The sequence below is a fragment of the Microtus ochrogaster genome, chromosome 21 (genome assembly GCF_000317375.1).
Source record: "Microtus ochrogaster isolate Prairie Vole_2 chromosome 21, MicOch1.0, whole genome shotgun sequence".
Classification (NCBI taxonomy): Eukaryota; Metazoa; Chordata; class Mammalia; order Rodentia; family Cricetidae; genus Microtus; species Microtus ochrogaster.
In genome coordinates, this window is record NC_022022.1 from 45,242,725 (window position 1) to 45,262,391 (window position 19,667).

At 45.6% G+C, this 19,667-nt stretch overlaps 1 protein-coding gene across 1 annotated transcript in view; it reads left to right on the top strand.

Moving 5' to 3' along the window:
- LOC101993063 (serine/threonine-protein kinase TNNI3K) overlaps positions 1–19,094 on the top strand; it is a 218,983-nt gene extending 199,889 nt beyond the window's left edge. Inside the window, exons 24-25 of the mRNA XM_005357460.2 lie at positions 16,146–16,225; positions 18,788–19,094. Of these exons, the coding sequence (XP_005357517.1) occupies positions 16,146–16,225; positions 18,788–18,864 (157 nt within the window). The 3' untranslated portion in view covers positions 18,865–19,094. The remainder of the gene's footprint in view (positions 1–16,145; positions 16,226–18,787) is intronic.
- The last annotated feature ends 573 nt before the right edge of the window (positions 19,095–19,667 follow it).

The following is a 19,667-nucleotide window of genomic DNA, read 5'->3' on the forward strand; positions in this document are numbered from 1 at the left end:
CCCTCCCCTCCCCTCCTCTCCTCTCCTCTTGCCTGAACCTTAGCAAGGCTGCTTTTATCCAGAGCAGTTGTTACCACACACAGGACGGCTCGCTATTTAACTTCCTGTCAGCTGCTTAACTGATGGAGTCACCCTTTTTGTCTCAAAGTCTCGCATTTCAGGTTTGAAGAGCGAGATTGATGAGCATTGCCAGAGAGAAATATTTTTTGAAAAGTAAGCGAAGCTGGTGACATATTACTTCAGAGTTTGGTGAAATTCAGCAAATCTAATTCTATTATCCTGTCAAATGCTCACATAAAGGATACCTGAAAGCATATTTCAAACGCATCTGTGTAAAGACTTCAGAAGCCACAGACACATCTGTAGGAGCTGAGAGAATCCGCTGCTGACAGCCCATTGTTTCACGAAGCGAATAAATAATCTTCCAGTAACTAATTAAATAAAGTTATCTTGGTGCGGCAGTGCCTGCCCGCTCTCCCGGGGAAAGACTGTCAGGCGGTTAATGATAACCATGCTTCCTCGATTTTCTCAAAGGTTTCTGGACATTTGCACAGGCAGATTCACCCAGACACACCGAAATAGCAGCTTTCTGCATGAATCATAGAGTCAAGCGCAGGAATGAGGATTTTATGGAGTGTTACAGCCAGATCATTTAAGTGCTTGTTTATTTTTGCCACCAAGGATGAGATACCAGCTCATAAATGCAGTCTGACCAGCATCCCAGGGGCAGATGTATTAGAATATTTCCCTACCTAACTCTGATTTTGTCAGAGGTGCACAAGCTGACACTGAAGGGACCCCATGGCACCTTCAAGCAGCTGCTGGGCATGTATGGCCCTTGTGGGCTGCTCGCTATTGCAGGGGTGAATTGGAACATAGGAGGAGCGTGAGCAGAACGGCTCACTCTAATAGAGTTAAAACTCTTCTCTCTGCTGCCCATCGGTCATCAGAAATGGAAATGCTAAGTAGAACTTAAGACTACTAAATGTTACACATACTCTTGGTAAATGTTCTCAGCTACCTGGCAGAGACATGTTCTATCTATCTATCTATCTATCTATCTATCTATCTATCTATCCATCCATCCATCCATCCATCCATCCATCCACCCACCCACCTATCTATCATCTATCTATCTATCTATCTATCATCTATCTATCTACTATCTATCTATCTATCTATCTATCTATCTATCTATCATCTATCTATCCATCCATCCACCCACCCACCCATCCATCTATCTATCTATCTATCATCTATCTATCATCTATCTATCTATCTATCTATCTATCTATCATCTATCTATCTATCATCTATCTATCATCTATCTATCATCTATCTATCTACCCACCCACCCATCCATCTATCCATCTATCTGTCTATCACATCTATCATCTACCTATGCATCTACCTGTATGTATGTGTGCATCTGTGTCTTTCTGTCTATCTCTCTGTCTCTCTGTCTGTCTCTGTCTGTCTCTCTGTCTCTGTCTCTCTCTCTCTCTCCCCAATTCCCAGTGGCAAAGAACACATCCAGTGTTCTGAGCATACTAGACAAGCACTCTACGGCTGAATTTGGAAACCAGATGGGGAGAGTTAGGAAATAGACCCTAGGTGTAAGTTGGAGTTATCCAGTCTGCCTAAAACCAGAAAGGGTGTGTGTTGTTTTTAGGACAGTATTAAAAAAATCTGTATGCAGCTTGGGTGGGAAAGAGTAATTAGTAATGATGGGGAGTATGGACCAGTGCTTCAATCACTACACTCCCCCGCTACCCATGAGTCTATAAATCAATATAGTCAGTCTTCCCCTGACCAGTTAAGGCAACTTATAGAACTATTCAGGGTCACTGTGTTATACAGAGATGAAGTGGCCATATTGTTAATTCTCCAAAATAAAATTGCTAACATTTAACTCTATAACAGATGCCATTTTTGGGGAACCTCTGTCCAAATTCAACAGAACTGTAGGAGACAGTATTGGCTGCATTAGGTTCCCATGAGGGGAACAGCACAGAAACACTATAGCCATTCTAAACCAAACAAAAAGATCACCATCTCAGCTCTGATGGTAGAGATTATTAATAGCCTGCTCCCCCTTCTCCCCTTCTGCCCCTCGTTTGGCAGGTGTTACTCATTATCTGTAATGGGAATCCTTTTCCATACTGTGGGTAATTTTTAATGTGTCTTCTATCTACAGGTGTAATTCTTTTAAAGGAGGTTAATAACATTAATCCCATTTTACAGATGGGAATAAAAGAACTGAATTATTCTATTTTCTCAGGTCAGAGAGTAAGTTAATGCCTCATTAACTTTCATTAGAATTTTCACCCCATCCAGTTCACACAGAGCTTCTTCCCCAAGATGGATAATTACTGTCAAGGACTTTCCCGCATCCACTCCTCACTGACACACATCAAGGACTTGAGCCCATAGTCACAATGCATAATGTCAGGGGCGTAAGGTCCCAGGAAATGGGAGGTTGGTCTGCAGATCCAACTGCAAGAACAGGCTTGTGTATCAGTACAGGGATGGTAAGCAGAGGTACCACAGTGGGCTTAGAGTAAGGTTCCATAAATGTAGGTGCTGTGTGGTCAACCACTCTGCCAGATGGGCTCTGTTCAGTTTCCAGTGGCAATGTGAACCAGTCTCACTTACCAATTGATGAAGAAGCCGAGGTTTAGAAAGTGAGCCATGTAAGGAATATCACCAGGGTACAAGAAGAGGATCTGAGACTAGGCTGTGGGTCGAGAAGGGTTTTTAAATTCAGCTATCTAGATCCTGAGGTCAAGGTCTATGGCAAAACTAATAGTTGTCAACATGAGAAGGATTTGGTCTCACTTGATGATCTCTTGAGGCACAGAGTACTGGGCCCACTGTCCAAGTTTAGGGCCTGGCAGGGTGAAGGAAGTGGAAACTGCATTTACAGCCTACTCACAGGTGTGGGGTTTGAAGCTGATAATCGAGAAATCCTCCCTGAGCACCAGTGCCCAAAACAAGACTGTGCATTCATTTCTGCGCAGGAGCTGGGTTAGTTCCAGTGCTGGATTTAGAAGATGGGTTCAGGGGCTAAGGGGAGACAACCCACCTAGTGGTGCCCAGCTAGAATGACCTTGTTCCTTGGGGAACGTTGACCCAAAGGAGCAGGAGGAACGAACTGGTCACATGACTCCAAAGGACCTATCAAACACAGCAGTCTGATTTGTGGTTGCGTGGCTGGAAGAACCATTAAGCATTAATATAGACGTGCCAGCGTCCTTACATCTCATGTATTTCTATGCACGCTGTTTGCACCTTCCCCTCCACTCCCTCCCTGTATTTGCAGGTTAGTGTTTGGCTTGTTTGATTGATTGATCTTTAGTTGCACATAGCCCAGACTGTTCTCAAGCTTCCTACATAACCAAGGATTACTCTGAACTTCTGATCCTCTTGCTTATGCCTTCAGGGTGCTGGGGATGGCAGGTGTGCTTCGTGCCCAGTTCTGAGGAGGAGACTCAGGTGCTCATGTTTGCAAGGCAAACTTTTACCAACTGAGCCATCCCCGTAGCTCCCAAGTGCTACCATTTCTACAAGCCCTTCTCTGCCTCCCTTCCCCCTTCTTTCATCTAAAAAGTGACCGCTAAAACCCCAGTGGTTTTCAGGCCAAGGGATCAACAGTATAGACCTAGTATCGGTCCTCACAGTGTGAGCAGACTATTCCAGCAAAGCATGATGAGTTTTATAATAAAGGACCAGAGGCCCTGCTGAAGGAACAGGCAGACAGCGAGCGAGTACGCGTCTTTAGCTCTATTCTGTTTAAATGTGAAGCGCTCTGATCTCAGAGAATAAGTCAGGATTTCTTTAAAAACCATGCTAGCCTATTCATAATGTCATTCCTGCAATGAATAATAACTTCTCCAAAGCCCAATGATTCTGGGTCTGCATCCAACAGTTGTTAATCTTCCAAGCAGGTGGCTGATGCCCTGGTAGAACAAAAAAAACAAAATAAAATGAGGGACATATGTATATTAATATCCTCCAGTGATCGAAGGCAGGAAATAATTACCATCAGCCCCATTCCCTGGCCTTCTCTCTTTGCAAAGTTGCCATGCTGAGATTGGCTGGCCAGTGTTTGTTCCTTTTTTATGAAATCCGTTTTAGGCTCTATTGGAAACTTGATAGAGCAGGTGAAGCATTCAGACCCATGATGAATCAGGGCCAAGCACAAATACGAGGCTGAGGACTTGAGGGCTTCAAAGAGAGACAGTCAGGGAGGTTCTGCACTCGGATCTGCTGCCTTCGCTTCCTGGAGCCAGAATCCAAAGGCGGCAGCTGCTGTAAGCCTGCATAAATAAAGGAAGTGAGGGCCTAGCGTTCCTATGGGAACGTGCCATAGCTCCGATTACCAAGTCCCTAGATACCACTTCCTTTCAGATCTGGGTCTCACATTAAGAGACAGTGAGAGGTACACTTCCTGAGAGGTGGCTGGGGGATATCGGCAGTGAGAGATTCATGACTTCCTCTTCCACAGTACAGATGCATCCTGAGGGTGTTTTTGTCTTAAAGAATTGTGCAGTGGAATCTGCCTTTTCCCATGTGGTTCAATAATGCAGGAGGTGCTTGTCTCCGTGACTGAACTGTGTGTGCCTGAGTGTAATGGCTAAGGAAGAAAATCCCACTAAGGTATTGCCCACTTCCTTGTGGGTACCGATAACTGATGTCACTTGGTAAGCATGTGAGCTCTGTGCCCAGACCCAAAATGCCAAGGATGCATGAATACCTAACAAACAGCAGCCTCTGCTCTAAAGGTGTAGTCTTTCTGGTATGCCACCCATCAGGGCTCTGTACACAGCAGTATGAAAGCAGCCACCAAGATCTAACTGAGCAGAGGCCACCCAGCACTGTGTACCAGATGGCCAGGGCAGCGGTGGGATCTGCAGGGAGTGTCAAGCCCTGGATCACCCAGGATTCCAAGAGATGTCACAGCGTATCATACCAGAGGGGTCATCAGCCCTGTATGACTGCAGGAGAGCGCCAGGGTGACAGGGCACCCTGGCAATGCCAGGCCGCTCTGTGAAGCGGGATCTGACAACAGAGAATGCGCAGAGGAGGGAGGAGAGCATCGGTAGTGTGCAGCGAGGCAACCGGTCCCGGTGGTTTGGTGTACATCCACTTAAAACAAAAACAAAAACACACATTGCTTGTAATTTTTAACCTCCCTTAGGGTGTTTCAGATGATTTGTGAAGATCAATGTTCCACTTGTTCAAAGAGTTTAGGGAGTTTCAAACCCTTTGCATTAGGACTGGCCTGTCATAAAGAACAAAAGAACATGAAATTTCTTGCAGAGATCAGAATTTACCCAGAGGAAACCAGGGATCTAAACTCAACAAAGATGTGCTTTAACTGCCCTCCACCCAGAAGGGGAAGAGACAGCCCACTCAGCGCGTGCCTTGCTACTTGCTGATTTTATATTCCATTGACAAAATTGGTTTATTATTTTTAATTTATGTAACCATCCATAGTCTAAGTAAATGGTTGACAGCTTAGGCTCAGATAGGCCCGAGTTCAAGTTCAAGTTCTATCAGTCGTAAACTGTGAGGTCCAAGAAAATTAGTTGGGGTTTCTAAAGATCAGCTTTCTCATGGGTAGATCTGTAGTGGCTTATGCTCATTGCCAGCTTAACTGGACATGTCACCTTGACTGTGTCTGTCTGAGATCATTTTCAGAAAGATTTTTTTTAACTGAGTAGGGAAAACACATCCAGATGGTGGGCGTGGCACCATTCCATGGGCTAAGATCCTACATGGAATTAAAAAAGACAATGTTTGAGCACCAGGATTTTCTTTTATTTATTTGATAATCTACCCAGATACAATCAAGACATCTTAATTCACACTGCCACACTGAGAGCTACTTTCATGCCACCTTTGCATGACAGATGGCACCCTCAATTTATAAGATACAATAAACCCTTCCCCCCAATGCTGCTCACATCGGATCTTCTATTAGAGTAACAATAAAAGCAGCCCAAGGCTAAGGACAAAAACCACACTCTCGTCAAAGGTTTTCAGTGAGAGTCACGTGAGGATGGGATCTGTTCACGTCTAATAGAAACACTAAGTTATGCGCAGCAGCCACGTGTCCCTCTTGTCTCTCCAGGGTCACCCACACTTTAACGCTCAACATTTCTGTTTCATGAGACACGACGCAATGAAAGATGAGCAACGTGCTTCTTTCATGGAGATAGTGTTGTTTGCCACAATGGGTGGGAGCAGTTTAAAGGAACAGCAAACGCAGATGGAATTGATCCAGAAGAAACGAGGCAGGACTGAGCTAGGTCAGCTTCCTCAATAGCAAAGGAGGAAGGTGACAGTCTAAGAAGATTGTAGGGACAATAAGAATGGTATCAGAGGTGGTGGCCACTGCCTGGCACACGTAGGACAGAGTTCCCATAGGACACTGGGGTTTCTCCTCCATGGTGCTGGATCCCAAGGGAGGCGAGCAAGGATGCTCTATGGGAGAGAAAGCTGACGTGGAAGTCAGAGCCCAACAGTGGGCAGAACATCTGTGAGGAGGGCAGTGAGAGCGGTAGCCACACAAGGTCGGAGCCCAAAAAGGGGTCAGGATAGACATGCAGGAGGGACAGTGGTGGGCCCACATGGCATGAGAAGAGCATCTGCACAGCAATGCATACCATGTGGGAAGTTTTGAGCAAGAGTGTGGGGAAGAGGGCATCTGTGAATGCAAACGCAAAGAGCTGGCATGCAGGCAATAAAAATGGCATTGCAGTGCTGGGGTCTCGCTAAGTTTTGGGGGGTCTAAGGAGAGTGGGGAGGGAACCACCTAGGGCAGGGGAGGCCAGTGGATACTGGATCATGAGAATAAGGAAAACATCTATATGCGTGTGGGGTGCCAGAGCCCAGGTGAGGAAATGGAGTGTCATGGTGCAAACTCCTGCATGCTGTGCCGGGGAAGAGGAGGGGCGTGTACTCAGGAGCAGCGATCAACCTACATAATCGGCAGACGGGTTTTTTCCTGGGAAAGAAAGGAGAAGTGTGGGAAGGAAGAAAACAGGAAAGGATGGTGGCCTGTTAGATACAGGTAGAAGCGGAGAGGTCAACTATGACCTGACAGAAGGGACACATTCCAAACACCTTCACATGCGTGTGCTCACTCTCACTGTCTGCTAGAATTGCCTGCCAAGAAGATGACCCAGAAACCCATCCCTTCACCCACGTGGAGTCAACATCAGGAACCTGCCTTCAAAATTCTACCACTGAAAAGAAACAAGAGCTTAGAGGAAGAGCAGGTGTCAGACTAGGGCTGAGAAATGGTTCCGGAGCGAGAGCGATGAAAGAAAACCAACACCTAAAAACAATGTATAAATCAAGTCAGATTCTTTTACAATGAGGACCATTATCAAGATAAACAGTAGAACATGAGTATGAGCTGAGAACGCAGTCTAGAACCTGTCTGAGGGACCAACGCTGTACACTTAAATCCTTGGCTGTTGATGGCTATCTGATTGGCAATTTATAGTTGACATTGTTCAGGGGAACAAAACCCAGCAAACTGCAGCTGCAGCCTTTCCTTGTACTTGAGAGGGCATAAAATCATTCACTCTAAATAGAACGCCTACGCCTTTCCATACATGCCTGCCTAGCCCTTCCCTCAGCTGACTGTGCGTCCCCATCCCAAACTCTCTCTCCTTTCCATCTTGGCAGGCAGGGCACACTTCAGGGTACCTCCCCCTATGCTGGAGTTTGGCTGGCTATGTCTGCATTTCCCTCCCCAGCTGTCACAGGCCACGTCCAACACATGCAAGTCTGTGTCTGCAGGAAGTGGCTCAGCCCCAGCATTGTGCGTTGCTTGGTGTTAAAGACAGAGAGAGAAGAAGAGAGGGAGTGAAGGGTGGAGGAAAGAAAGGAAGAGGAGTTGGAGGGAGAGAAAGAGAGAGAACAGGAAAAAGCAGAGATAACAAGAGATTTGGATGTTATCTGGCTGAGCATCAGTTACTCGCGCTCAGACTCAGTTTCCTCCATGTGAAGCGGATTGTGAGGTCACTTTACTGCTGCCTTTAATGCATCCAGCAGTGTGCTTGGCACAGTTCAACAATGTCAGATTTCCTTTTCTAATTAAGCATCAAACCCACCACTGAGGGTTAGGACTTGGGCATCACAGGTCCTATACCTGACTTCTCTATACTATTGATATCCAAATCTGGAGGAATATGGAGAGTTCACTTCACCTCTCAAGACCTCAGTTTCCTTCTTGGTAAAATTAAGTGCTGGAAAAACAGGGCCGAGAGGAGTTGGCTCTTGATTGCTGTGCTACCGAGATTTTTGAGGTATAAAATATAATTTTCCCTTTTATTCTAATGACGGCAGTGAGTGCAGGGCAGTGGGAGGCTTTTGCTAAATTTCAAAGATGCTTCTCGTTTTTAGCAGTCAAAGCCTGCCCTGGCCATGTCCTGTGCTTGGCATCTCTATCTCACACACACCAGATCGAATTTGGAGGTGAGCTGAGAGCTGGCGAGTGCGGTCACTGCTGAGCGTATTGGTGATTCAGTCGCTGTCAAGGATTGATCGCATCTTTGGAGCTCTTTCCTTATTCATATTTCTTTGGCTAATTACTTTTTCTTTAAAAACAGAGGAGCTGAGTGGGACCTTGGACATTTGCCTAATGGCTCAAGCAGAGCCTTGGCCTGGTTGGTCGCCAAGCCTTTCTAGACTGGGGCCGTTCCCCCCCTCCCAAAAGAAAACTGATGGGTTTGATTTTCCTGCAGGAGAGATTTTGCGCTAATGATTTGGTTCCGTGAATACCTAGGCGACTGTCCATTTTATATAACGGCAGTAATAAATTTGTTTTAATTTAGGACATTCTCAAATACAGAATATTGGCAAACACAAAGCAATGCTTTGAAACAACAGCCAGGGTAAAGTCTTGAATAAATAAATAATGTTGAAGTTAATGGATAAATTAACAAATAAAAGTATAATTAGACTGTTTCGAAGTTAGGCCAAGGTGTTTGCAATTCTGATAGAAATGCTGTCTTACCCTTTGCTCAGGAGGAAATATGGGCGGCATGAAAAGACACCGCAGAGCAGAGCAAGGCATTTATCCCTTATGGCATATCCTCTTCAAATAGAACTGTTTGTTTCCAGCTAAATGCCAAAAGGTTCAGCCAGCCCCTCACAGCCTTTTCCATGGAGAGCACTGATTTCAGGGTAAACACCTTTATTAGCATCTCAGCTGCCTTCTCTCTGCCTTTTCTTTGAATTGGTTTTTGAGATTGGTGTCAACCAACTAAAACTGGGATAGAAGTTATCTGAGTGGGCTTCCTTTCGAGGGAAAGACGTGACTCCTATCTTGGAGTATTCCCCTTGGAGAAGTGCACAGGGGTGCCCCTGGCCAGGAAGTTTGTACCAATAACCTCGCATAGGAACACAGTTTTGACAGATGGCAAAAAGATCCAATAAACCACAAAAAAAACATTTGCAAAGCTGCGAGGCCCTGGATGGCATCGTCTTATGTGAAGTCCAAATGGCTAATTCTTCCAGGATGCAGGTAGCCCGAGGGCATTGTTAGCTACATAAACCCTAATTGGACCAATTAGAACAGAAGACTGTTTGGCCTGGAGTGTTTAATCACAGCAGCCTGTAATGATTTTTTCCTGTTGTTGTTCAGTGTTGCCGGAGCTGTTTATAGGAACACGAATTCGTGTGTGCAGCCTTGAACATTACCCGAGACAAGGGGGATGTGTGGGAGTCATAAATGCTGAATTTTAAAAGATCAGTGTGTGTGTTTGTGTTTATGGGTCTGTCCATGTATATTTGTGTATGCGTATATTTATGTGTGTGTACGAGTGTGTATTGTGTACATACATGTGTGTATGGGTGTATAGGTGAACGTGCATATATATGAGTATGTGTGTGTGTATGTGTGTGTACATGCATGTACCTCATGTTTTAACATCTCTGCAAGGAAACAGGTACATAGGTGTGCTCAGAGGGAAAGAATGGTGTTCAGAAAAATCAATCAGAGCAAGACATAAGGACGATGATTCTCTGTTTTCTGTGAGGACAGAGGGTACTTGCCCATGACTGTCAGTGAGTTCCCAGGTGATGGAATTGTTTGGTCTATGCCGCAGTTAAGTAGACTGTTTACTATGGAAAGTCTGGCTTCAAGCTCTGAAGGCCTTTTATTCAAGGTCTGCTTCAGCACTGGTCCCGGTCATCTGAGCATCTGAGCTGACTCTCCATCTCCTAGTGTGGAGATAAAGTCTCCACTTTCCCAGATGCCTTGGGGGCTTTCAGCAAACTGTTCCCAGCTAAGCAGTGAGCAGTGTATGCAGTCAGCAGAGCCCTTGAGAAGCGCAGGTGATTGTTGTTCCAACGTCACTGTGGTAGAGCTTAGGTGTTCTGTGTCTTTCACTCTTTCACTCTGTTTTTTAAATTCCATTATTACATCCAAGCCATGAATAACAGTATAATTTTATCATAATTCACCAAACCATATCCCCAAAGCTACAGGCATTGCCCAAAGAAGAAGGCAATAGCAAAAAAAAAAAAAAAAAAAAAAAAAGGTTTTTGTTTTTATTTTTTGCAGTCTCTTTGGAATGTCATACGGTCTGAAATAATTATGGCTCTAGGAGATATTCTGAGAATTCAAGAGATACCATAGCCAGAATTGGGATTCATTCTCTGATACCAAAGCATTTGGCAGGCTGTGGTCTGGGAGCAAGAGCTCTGTCTACTGTGAAGGCTCCAAATGGGGCCATTTGGACTCACTGTGACACTGGCTCATCCCCTGACTACCGAGAGCTGACAGGAGAGATGGCTGTCTGTTCAGACAATACTCTCTTATTTCTTCTTGGACCTTGCTTATCAAACACCTTCCTGGGTAAAGAGATATCTTAATGTTGATTTTAGGGGATCCCTCCAGTCACCTCTCAATCACTGCAACATGAATATACACAAAATTATCTATAGAACCCTCTGTGAAGCCTTCCTGCATTCCTCAGAGCCAGCCTGACATAGCCAGGCCCTCAGAGGCAATGATGGGTTTCTATGAAACCCCACACTGCTCACCTTCATCCTGGTGGCAGTCTGGTTCTTCATCAAAATGGAGACAGACCTTTCAGGCAGATGGCATGGATCAAATGAACTATGTATACAAAAAAACTAGAAACACCACATTCAGTGTATAGCCAAGTACACTGTGGGGTGTGTGTGTGTGTGTGTGTGTGTGTGTGTGTGTGTGTGTGTGTGTGAAAATAAACCAGTCAGCCCTGGCTGAGAGTCAAAGCACACAGATAAGGAAGATTGAAATCTCCGACTAAATGGGAGCTGTGACCCATACTCAACTCTCTACTGTGCCAGGTTCTTATGAGTCCACATCATCCACGAAGCCCTTCTGAGCACGTAAGGACCAGAACAACAGAGACATCCCTCGGTGACTTCCAGAGACACCTTTCCTACCTGGCCCCAACAGCTGCTCCAGCCCTGGCTTTCACATTCCCAGGGTGGAACGATTAGGGACCTTTGTGAACAGCTGAATTTGCTTTCCGACTTTTGACTCACCTATTCACGCTGCGTAAGGCTCACCCACAGGGGATGGTACAGACAACAAGTTACCTCTGAATAGTGAGTCACTACAATTCCCTCAAATCTCATGTCCTTTGAGACAAGTCTCCCTTTCCTACTGGCCAAGTCATGAGAAAATCTGTCCAACATTCTGCTGGAAGCCAGATGTGTGTTCTAGCTGAGGTGTTTTCTAGATGTGTGTTCTTCCTCTCTGTCATAACCATACAGCAAATCTGTGTAGTTTCCTGTTCTTATTCAACTTTGGTGGCCCACAGTAACCTAAGCCATTTTGAAAGAGTACAGAATGCAGGGAGTTTAGTCCTGCCTGTCTGCTGCGGTGCCTACGATACCATCCATTAACCCATATCCTGAGTCAGCAGATGCTATAATCTATGCCCTGGAGGAAGTGGGCCCTTGCTGGGATGTGTTCCATCTTCAGGTACTTGTATGTTATCCATGGCTCTGGGGCCTTACACATATCTCAATTTATTTTTCAGTTGATAATAATTTTTGCATAGTGTTCTTGTTATTGACATCATTGTCACATTTATTTCAGCCAACAGCGGGAGCTGAGCCTGTGCAAGTTGCAGAATGTATGAGAACTGTTTAGTCCAAAGTGAGAAATTGTTGCGTGCTCAGACGGCATCGTATCATATTACACACACACATGCACACACACACAGAGTCTTAAATCTACCTTGTTCTTTTTTTATAAGACAAAAATTTACCTTATACTCACAAAGAATACACATAGGATTTCCTAGTCATACAAACACAGATACACATATACGTGCACAGACACAGTCATCTTTTAGGGTAAGAAGGCTGCCTAGTTTCAGTGATGACTGAACCGCTACGAACTGCACATGTGACTAATGCCTATCACTCAGACACTTGCAAAATGGAGACAGAAAGGTCCAGATTCAAAGCCAATCTCAGCTACCTGAGATCCTGCCTCAAAATACAAACAACACAGAGAGAAACAGAAACCAACGGAACACTCTGAAGCCAGTGCTCGCCTTACCTGCCAGGGGCTCACGGTCTCAGGCATTTGCTCTGGGTGCTGCCTCACTGGAGGGGCCTTGCTGTTTTGTTTGTTTGTCTTGTGATCACTACTTCAGCCCAAGCCCTGCCACGTGCCCCAAACTCTGTGCATCTGTGAAACCGTTGCTCAGAGTGGAATGTACATGGGTCCATCCACCAGGGTCTAGTTTCTTCTTCTGTTTGACCTGGGTGTGCTTAGCATCCATCTGGCTGTCATCCTAGAACGGAGCCCAGTGCCATTGTGCGTGGCATCTCCTGGGGAAGGTTAAGTTCCCAGGCATGAACTGCATTCAGCCCCTGAACACCCAGGGCATCCTAGAGAAAGGCTTTTGTTCAAGGGAAACCAGATAGCCATTTTGGTGATAAAGTATTTATTCCCTATTACCATCTTGTTGCCAAGACTACTGCCGAGAACACACTGCTCCGAGGGAGGCTACCAACACTGAGAGAAGAAATTGCATTTGGAAAATGAATCAACAGTCTGTTGACGAGAATTATGGCTGTTTACTAGGTAATGTTGATTGAGATGACACTGAGTCATGTTTTGAGCCAGTAATTTTTCCTCTCTGTAATCATTCCCTCCCTCTACAACATCATCCTTCTCTGTAGCTTAAGGAAGTGAGCTGGAGATGCAGTTCTTCAGTTAAGAGTGAGCTGACATACCGAAAACTCGGAGCTCTCTGAAGGAACAGTTTTGAAGCTCTTGATTTAATTTAATACACTTTCATTTTGATTGTGAGCCACTGAAGACGCCCGGTGGGAGTACAGCACTGAGCAGGATCTTGCTTCTCCTCTATGTAACTGAGTTCAATAGTGCATTACTAGAGGCAATTCTACACCAGGGCGGACTCACAGTAGCACTGTGAGTATAGTGCTGTGTACTGAAGGGTGTGGAAGAGGAGGAGGGCGTCTCGAGAGGTCTCCACAGAACTGACTGACTTGGATGGATACTAAACTCAAGCGATTTTCACCGAGTGTTTCCTAGCACCATAGCACCGAAAGACTTTAACCAGTACTCACAATCAACCTCCCAACATGAGTCTTGTTATTTTCCTACTTTAGAGATGCATAACTGAGACCCCAGTCGGTTGTTGCAATAGAGTGAAAGCAAAGGTGCAGGATGCAACTCCAGGGGTCTAGCATACAGCTCCCATTCCTAGCAGTGGTGCGCCCTGCTTTCTGTGGAGGCCGATGTCCTGTCACCACACTCGCGTAAGTGGGGCAAGCAGCTAAGGCAGAGCCATGAGGAATAGAACGCTTGGGGATGTTTTGAAAATTCAACACCAGTCGCTGTGGCTGAACTTGTGTTGATGGGGGAAGCTGTTGATGGTGGATACAAGACCCAACGAATGCAAAAGAAGGCAAAGACGGGAACAGAAGAGGGCTCCAGCCTCTGACCTTCAAAGCCCAGGGCAAGCAGGGACAGGCTAAGGTTTTGTTACAGATGCACTCAGTGAACGAAGGAGGGAGTGGCAAGCATCATTTAAGAATTCATTCGTTTATTCCGTTCTTCAAAACTGTTGGTTGATCGTCTCATGTGGGCCGAGATTGCAGTGAGGGCTGTGGTCAGAGCAGGAAATAAGAAACTAGTCCTTGGCATTAAGATATAGTTGTCAGTGTATTCATAAGCAGATAACAAGCAAGTTGCAAAATAAACAAGACCATCATGAAATGGAGTACCACAGCAGGAGACTGGCTACTTCGAAATAACCATCAAAGAAGAAGGGGCTCAGAAAGGGACAAGTGACATGAAGTCTGGACGACAGTGGAGCCAGTCTTAGGTGAAGGCAAGACAAGTGCTCAGCATGGGGATCTGGCTCTGGAGGGAGTATTTGAGGGCGAGTTAGGGAGGCAAAGACTCTGGGGTGATAAAGAACAGGAGCGCTCTAGGGAGAGGGGGTGCAATGAAGAGTAGGAAATATTTTGGGGAGGAGACAGCAGACTCTAGTGAAGACAGAAGAGCATTTGCATTGTGTCCCAAGTGAGCCCGGGTTTCACCGGGAAGTTTACACAGGCAGTTGTCTTAACCTGCTTTATATTTTGAAATGAACACTCTGGAAAATATGGACAGAACGCGTCGTTCAGAGATAGGAGTGTAAGCAGAGAGACCAATTAGGAGAGAACTGCGGAAGTCCTGAGGAGAAAGGGGTTTTCTTGCTAGAAGAGTGGGAGGAGAGCATATGGTGGTGTTTGTAAATTAGCCCTGCTTGCAGTGAGAGACTGGAGTACACACCCGAAATTTTGGCGGTGGCACTGGCTGACACTGATGCCTGTTACCAAAGCCAGGGAAGGGACTGGGGAGCTGATGGTGTGAAGAGTTATGCTATGGACCAGGGGATGGAGTTGAGGGGAGGTTCTGGGCTCCCCAGGGAAGCTGCTCTGAGAACAATAAAGACCAAATGAATGCCGCAAACCCTGCAGATATGCAGTGTGTGCAGTGAGCAACAGAGGGGATCAGTGATCAGGACCAGGGAGGAAGTCACCTCTTAAACAAACTGAAGTGGAAATTGGGGGAAAGAGGAGGATCTAGGAACCCTGAGGGACATGCATCTCTGAGGAGCAGGTAAGTGTGCAGGCTTTAGGATGTAGATAGAACACACCTGGCTTCGATGTAGTTTAGATGAGACACACCTGGCCTCTGAAAGCTCATTTCTGAGACACTATTTTCTTTACTGTGAACTGGGAGGATGGTGCCAGCCACACTGACACAGACAGAGGTAAGGGCTGCATGGACACACTAACTCAGGTCTGCACCATTATTATTTCATAATAGTGCTGCATTTGTGTAGACCTACTAAGACATTAATGTCCTTAGTTGCATTTAAGTAAAGATTGCAGTAATGGTTGCCCCTAGATTCCAGTACTGTTTTTATTTACATCTGATGTAGGATGTCCTTCTGTATATGTGTTGCTTTTGTTGGTTAACAAATAAAGCTACTTTGGCCAATGGCAGGGCAGAAAATAGCCAGGCTGGAAAAGATAGAGGGAGAGGGTAGGCAGAGTCAAGCAGACGCCATGTAGCTGCCATAGGAGACAAATCCTAGAACCTTGCCAGTAGGGCACAACCTCGTGATAATACATTGATTCATAGAAATGGGTTAATTAAAGATGTAAGAGTTGGTTAATAAGAAGCCTGAACTAATGAGCTAAGCAGTGTTGTAATTAATATAGTTTCTGTGTGATTATTTGGGTCTGGGCAGCGGGGAAGGTAAGAGCAGTCTCTGTTTACATATATCCTACCATTAAAACAAGATGATAGAAATATTCATGTCTTCTCTTATTGTGCAGATTCATAGACGGAGACACCCAAGGCTAAACTGATGGCAACCATAACCTATGAGGAAGAGGCCAAGGCTTATACCTTAATCTAACTTACTCAACAGATATGAGCTCAACCCAAACAATATATAAATAAATCCAAATTATGTAGACATCTTGTTGGCATTTCTTGGGATCTTTGCTAGATGACTGACTTCTGTTTTATGATATTTTCTGAGTCCTGCACCCCCATGTAAAGCAGTGACCCATTCTTCTTCCAGTGTGGGGACACACTCCAGCCCAGGCCTGTCTTTGGAGGAAACGAACAACACCACCCAATACTCAACCATTGACAAATACGGTAGGTGGCGCACATCCAGGAAACCACTCTTAGGGAGGTGGCAGTCACTCATTTTGGTATTAACAGAGAAAAATTTGTGTTTTGTGATAACCAAATACAAATAGGTAATTTAAAAATACCATACAAATTCTAAATCTGATACTGATGTCTTTTAACTCTTCGTTTATCATTAAGCTTAATAGAGTGTGCTAGACTCTGCATGAGTGTGAGTGTGCACGGTGTGTGTGAGCATGGCTGTGCATGCATGTGTGAGTGTGCATAAGTGAGAGCATCAGTGTGTACACATTAGGTGTGAGTGTATGTGAGTTCAAGGTTATGTGTGTATGTATAAGCATGAATACCCAGGGGTTGGAGGGATGGCTTAGTGGTTAAGAGCACTGACTACTCTTGCAGAGGTCCTGAGTTCAATTCCCAGCATCCATACAGCAGCTCACAATCTGATGCCCTCTTCTGGTCTGCAGGCAAACATGCAGAAAAACTCAGAAAAACTCATTCGTGTGTGTGTGTGTGTGTGATGTGTGTGTGTGTGTGATGTGTGTGTGTACATCTTAAAGAACATCCTAAATGTATATGAACATATGTCTGTATGGAAGTGTATACAGGCTCCAGAGATGTGTGTGTGAATTTGTGTGCAAAGAAGTCTTAAGAGGATGTTAGGTCTACATTTAAATAATCCCTGGCTCTGCTGGCAACATAAACGCTTTGCTGTCATTACCCTGGACCCAGGCCTCTGAGTCCACCTCACTGTGTGCAGGGAGAAGAATAGAAAGGAAAGTTCCCAAGGCTTCCTTCCCAGGAAGAGTTCTTCCCTGTGAGCTGAGCACCACAGGGTCTAAAGCAATCCATCCAACCCCTCAAACAGCTGGCGCAGAGGCACAGGAGAGCTGTCTGGGTCTGTCTCACAGGACTGCTCCATGGTGAATTAATATAGTTCTTTGGAATAATTAACTTAAAAAGTTTGATGCTGGCCTCTGGAAGCCAAAGAAATACAGAATCTTTTACCATTAGCTATATCGGGGTGTTTGGATAGATCGAGAATTCCTATAGATAAGCATGATATATTTAATATTTCCTACTAGAAATATCTTATCATTTTACTTTAACTACCATCAGCAGGACCAGAGCCACAATATCCTATAACAACTTTAAGTCTGAGAGGCGCTATATTAATCTAAATATTAGAAGATGAGCCATTTGTTCATGGCCGCTTCCTTTGATTGCATGGAGGGCTGAACACAGCATTTATTTCTAGAGCGATGTTTCAGGAAGAAGGCACTGGCTTCTCTGATACTAGTACCTAGAGACCCTACATCATGGAATCTATGCACCTCATCTTCAGAGAACTGCCATCCAAGTCATTGGAAAGCCGTGAAGACACAAAGGGAAATCTCTCTGCTTCAGAGCAATGCACTGAGCTCCAGCTGCCTTGAGAACCTCCGAGGAAAGGGCTCTGTTCTCATAGTGTACGTTAGCATACAGATGGCCCCTGTCAGCAGTGGGATAGTAATTGGCCAGGACAGTAACGGATTCCTCAGGGGCAAACGTGCTCCAGGTGTCACAGCGTCACATCTTTCTCTCTGTGCCAAGTGAAAAAAGAGATGCTTTCATGCTAAGATGTTGGTTCTGTTTTACTGACTGACAGTCAAGATTTAATGACGTGAGTGGGCTTTCTCTCATTTATTTATCGCATCTCACCTCCCAACACACATGCCCTCTCACGCGAGCTCACATATGCGTATGCATACACACACACACACACACACACACACACACACACGGGCCCTCAACTCTGAAGGAGAATAAGAAAGCCCATGCTCAGAAGTACCAGTGTCAGCAGCATTTCCTTGCAAAAGAGTTTGTCACGGCATGCATGCCTTCTAAGAGATTTTGACAGAGATCTTTCCTTTGAAAGTCAGTGTACCCAATGCATATGGCTACATGGCTGAAAAGTAATGCATTGGCTCAGATAACTGGGATGTCATAGGAGCAAAGCCATCAGCAGCTATTGATAAACCACCAGCAGCTACTGATAAATCGCCCATTTTGCAGAAGTAGTGGGTGGTCCTGTACCAGCGTGGAAAGGGAGAAACTCCCTGCTCCGGAGTGACTGCCAGTCCTCAGATACACACGGCAGCCTGGCAATAGGAACTACCCTTTCTCCCACTTACAGACGAGGGTGCTGATGCTCAGACAGGTTTCCACTGATGAATATCCCAATGACAGCAATCAGGGACCCATGATTACAACGTGTTTGCCTGGCACAAAACCTGTGCTCTTTGCCCTCATGACGGGCTTCCTTCCAGCAGCACGTGCTGCTCCCCTGTAAATACAAAACACTAACTATCACCCGGTGTCATCAAGGCAGATGTTTGTCACGGACGTCCATTGGTGTCAGCACCATGTCTCCATCTTAAATCCTAGCAGCACTGGCGAGTCTGGTCCAGTCTTCAGTTCCAGAGTCGCGAAGGGCTGTCTGTGTGACACTGGGTTCGATGGTTAATATAAGCAGGGGGGTGTGCGAGAAGGTCAGGAAGTAACAACTGAACTTCTTTTCTGACGCAGGCTACGTGTCTGATCCCATGAGCCCAATGCACTTCCACTCCCGCCAGAGCAGTAGCAGCTTTGAGGACAGCGGCTGACATGTCTGACATACACCTACGGGGAGATTTCCCACAGGCTGACAGCAGCGAGTCCACCCATGGCAGGCTCGCTGCCAATTACAGTGCTCTGCTCTCTGGGGTCTCTTCAGATCTCCTCGTTTATTCTGTTTCCACTTACTTCCCTTCTGCAGGGCGGGCTTTGAGCTGCACCAAGCTTGAAGCGCCACAGAGCAAATACAAACTGTGCATGAGGCATTGTTCTTAGTTTGATGTATAAGGTGCCGTCGTTGCCTGGCGGGTGTGATTCAAGTCTGTGTAGGTGTCAGGGTTGGTTGTGAACCGGATGTGATCCTAGACTAAACTGTGCAGGCTTCTGCTTGAGCCTCTTCGCTGGGTCTCTCACAATGTTGTTGATTGCCTTACCTCGTGGTATCACTTGCTGGTGTTCATTCTGTGATTAAAGGCTCTTTGGTGCTCTAGAACATTGGTTCGGAAGTGTGTTTTATTCCAACAGGCCTTCTGCTGAGTGTATCTCCTTTCAGAAGGACTGGTAAAAGCTCAGAAACGTAAAGTGCGTGGTTCTTTAGATTCTTTCCTGGGTCTCGCTATCTGTCTGGGCTTTGCCTGAGCAACCCGTTAGTGTTAGTTACTAGCAAGACGTCGTAAATGGCACTAGTTATAAAGTCAGCACTGATGCCAGGCGAGATTTCACAAGGACAGGAAGTGAAACATTTCACGCACATGGGTCGAGAGACCTGGACTGGTAAGGCGGCTCAGCGGGCGAATGCAGTTTGGTCAACCTTGAAAACCTGCATTGATCCACAGGAGCCAAATGTCAAGGA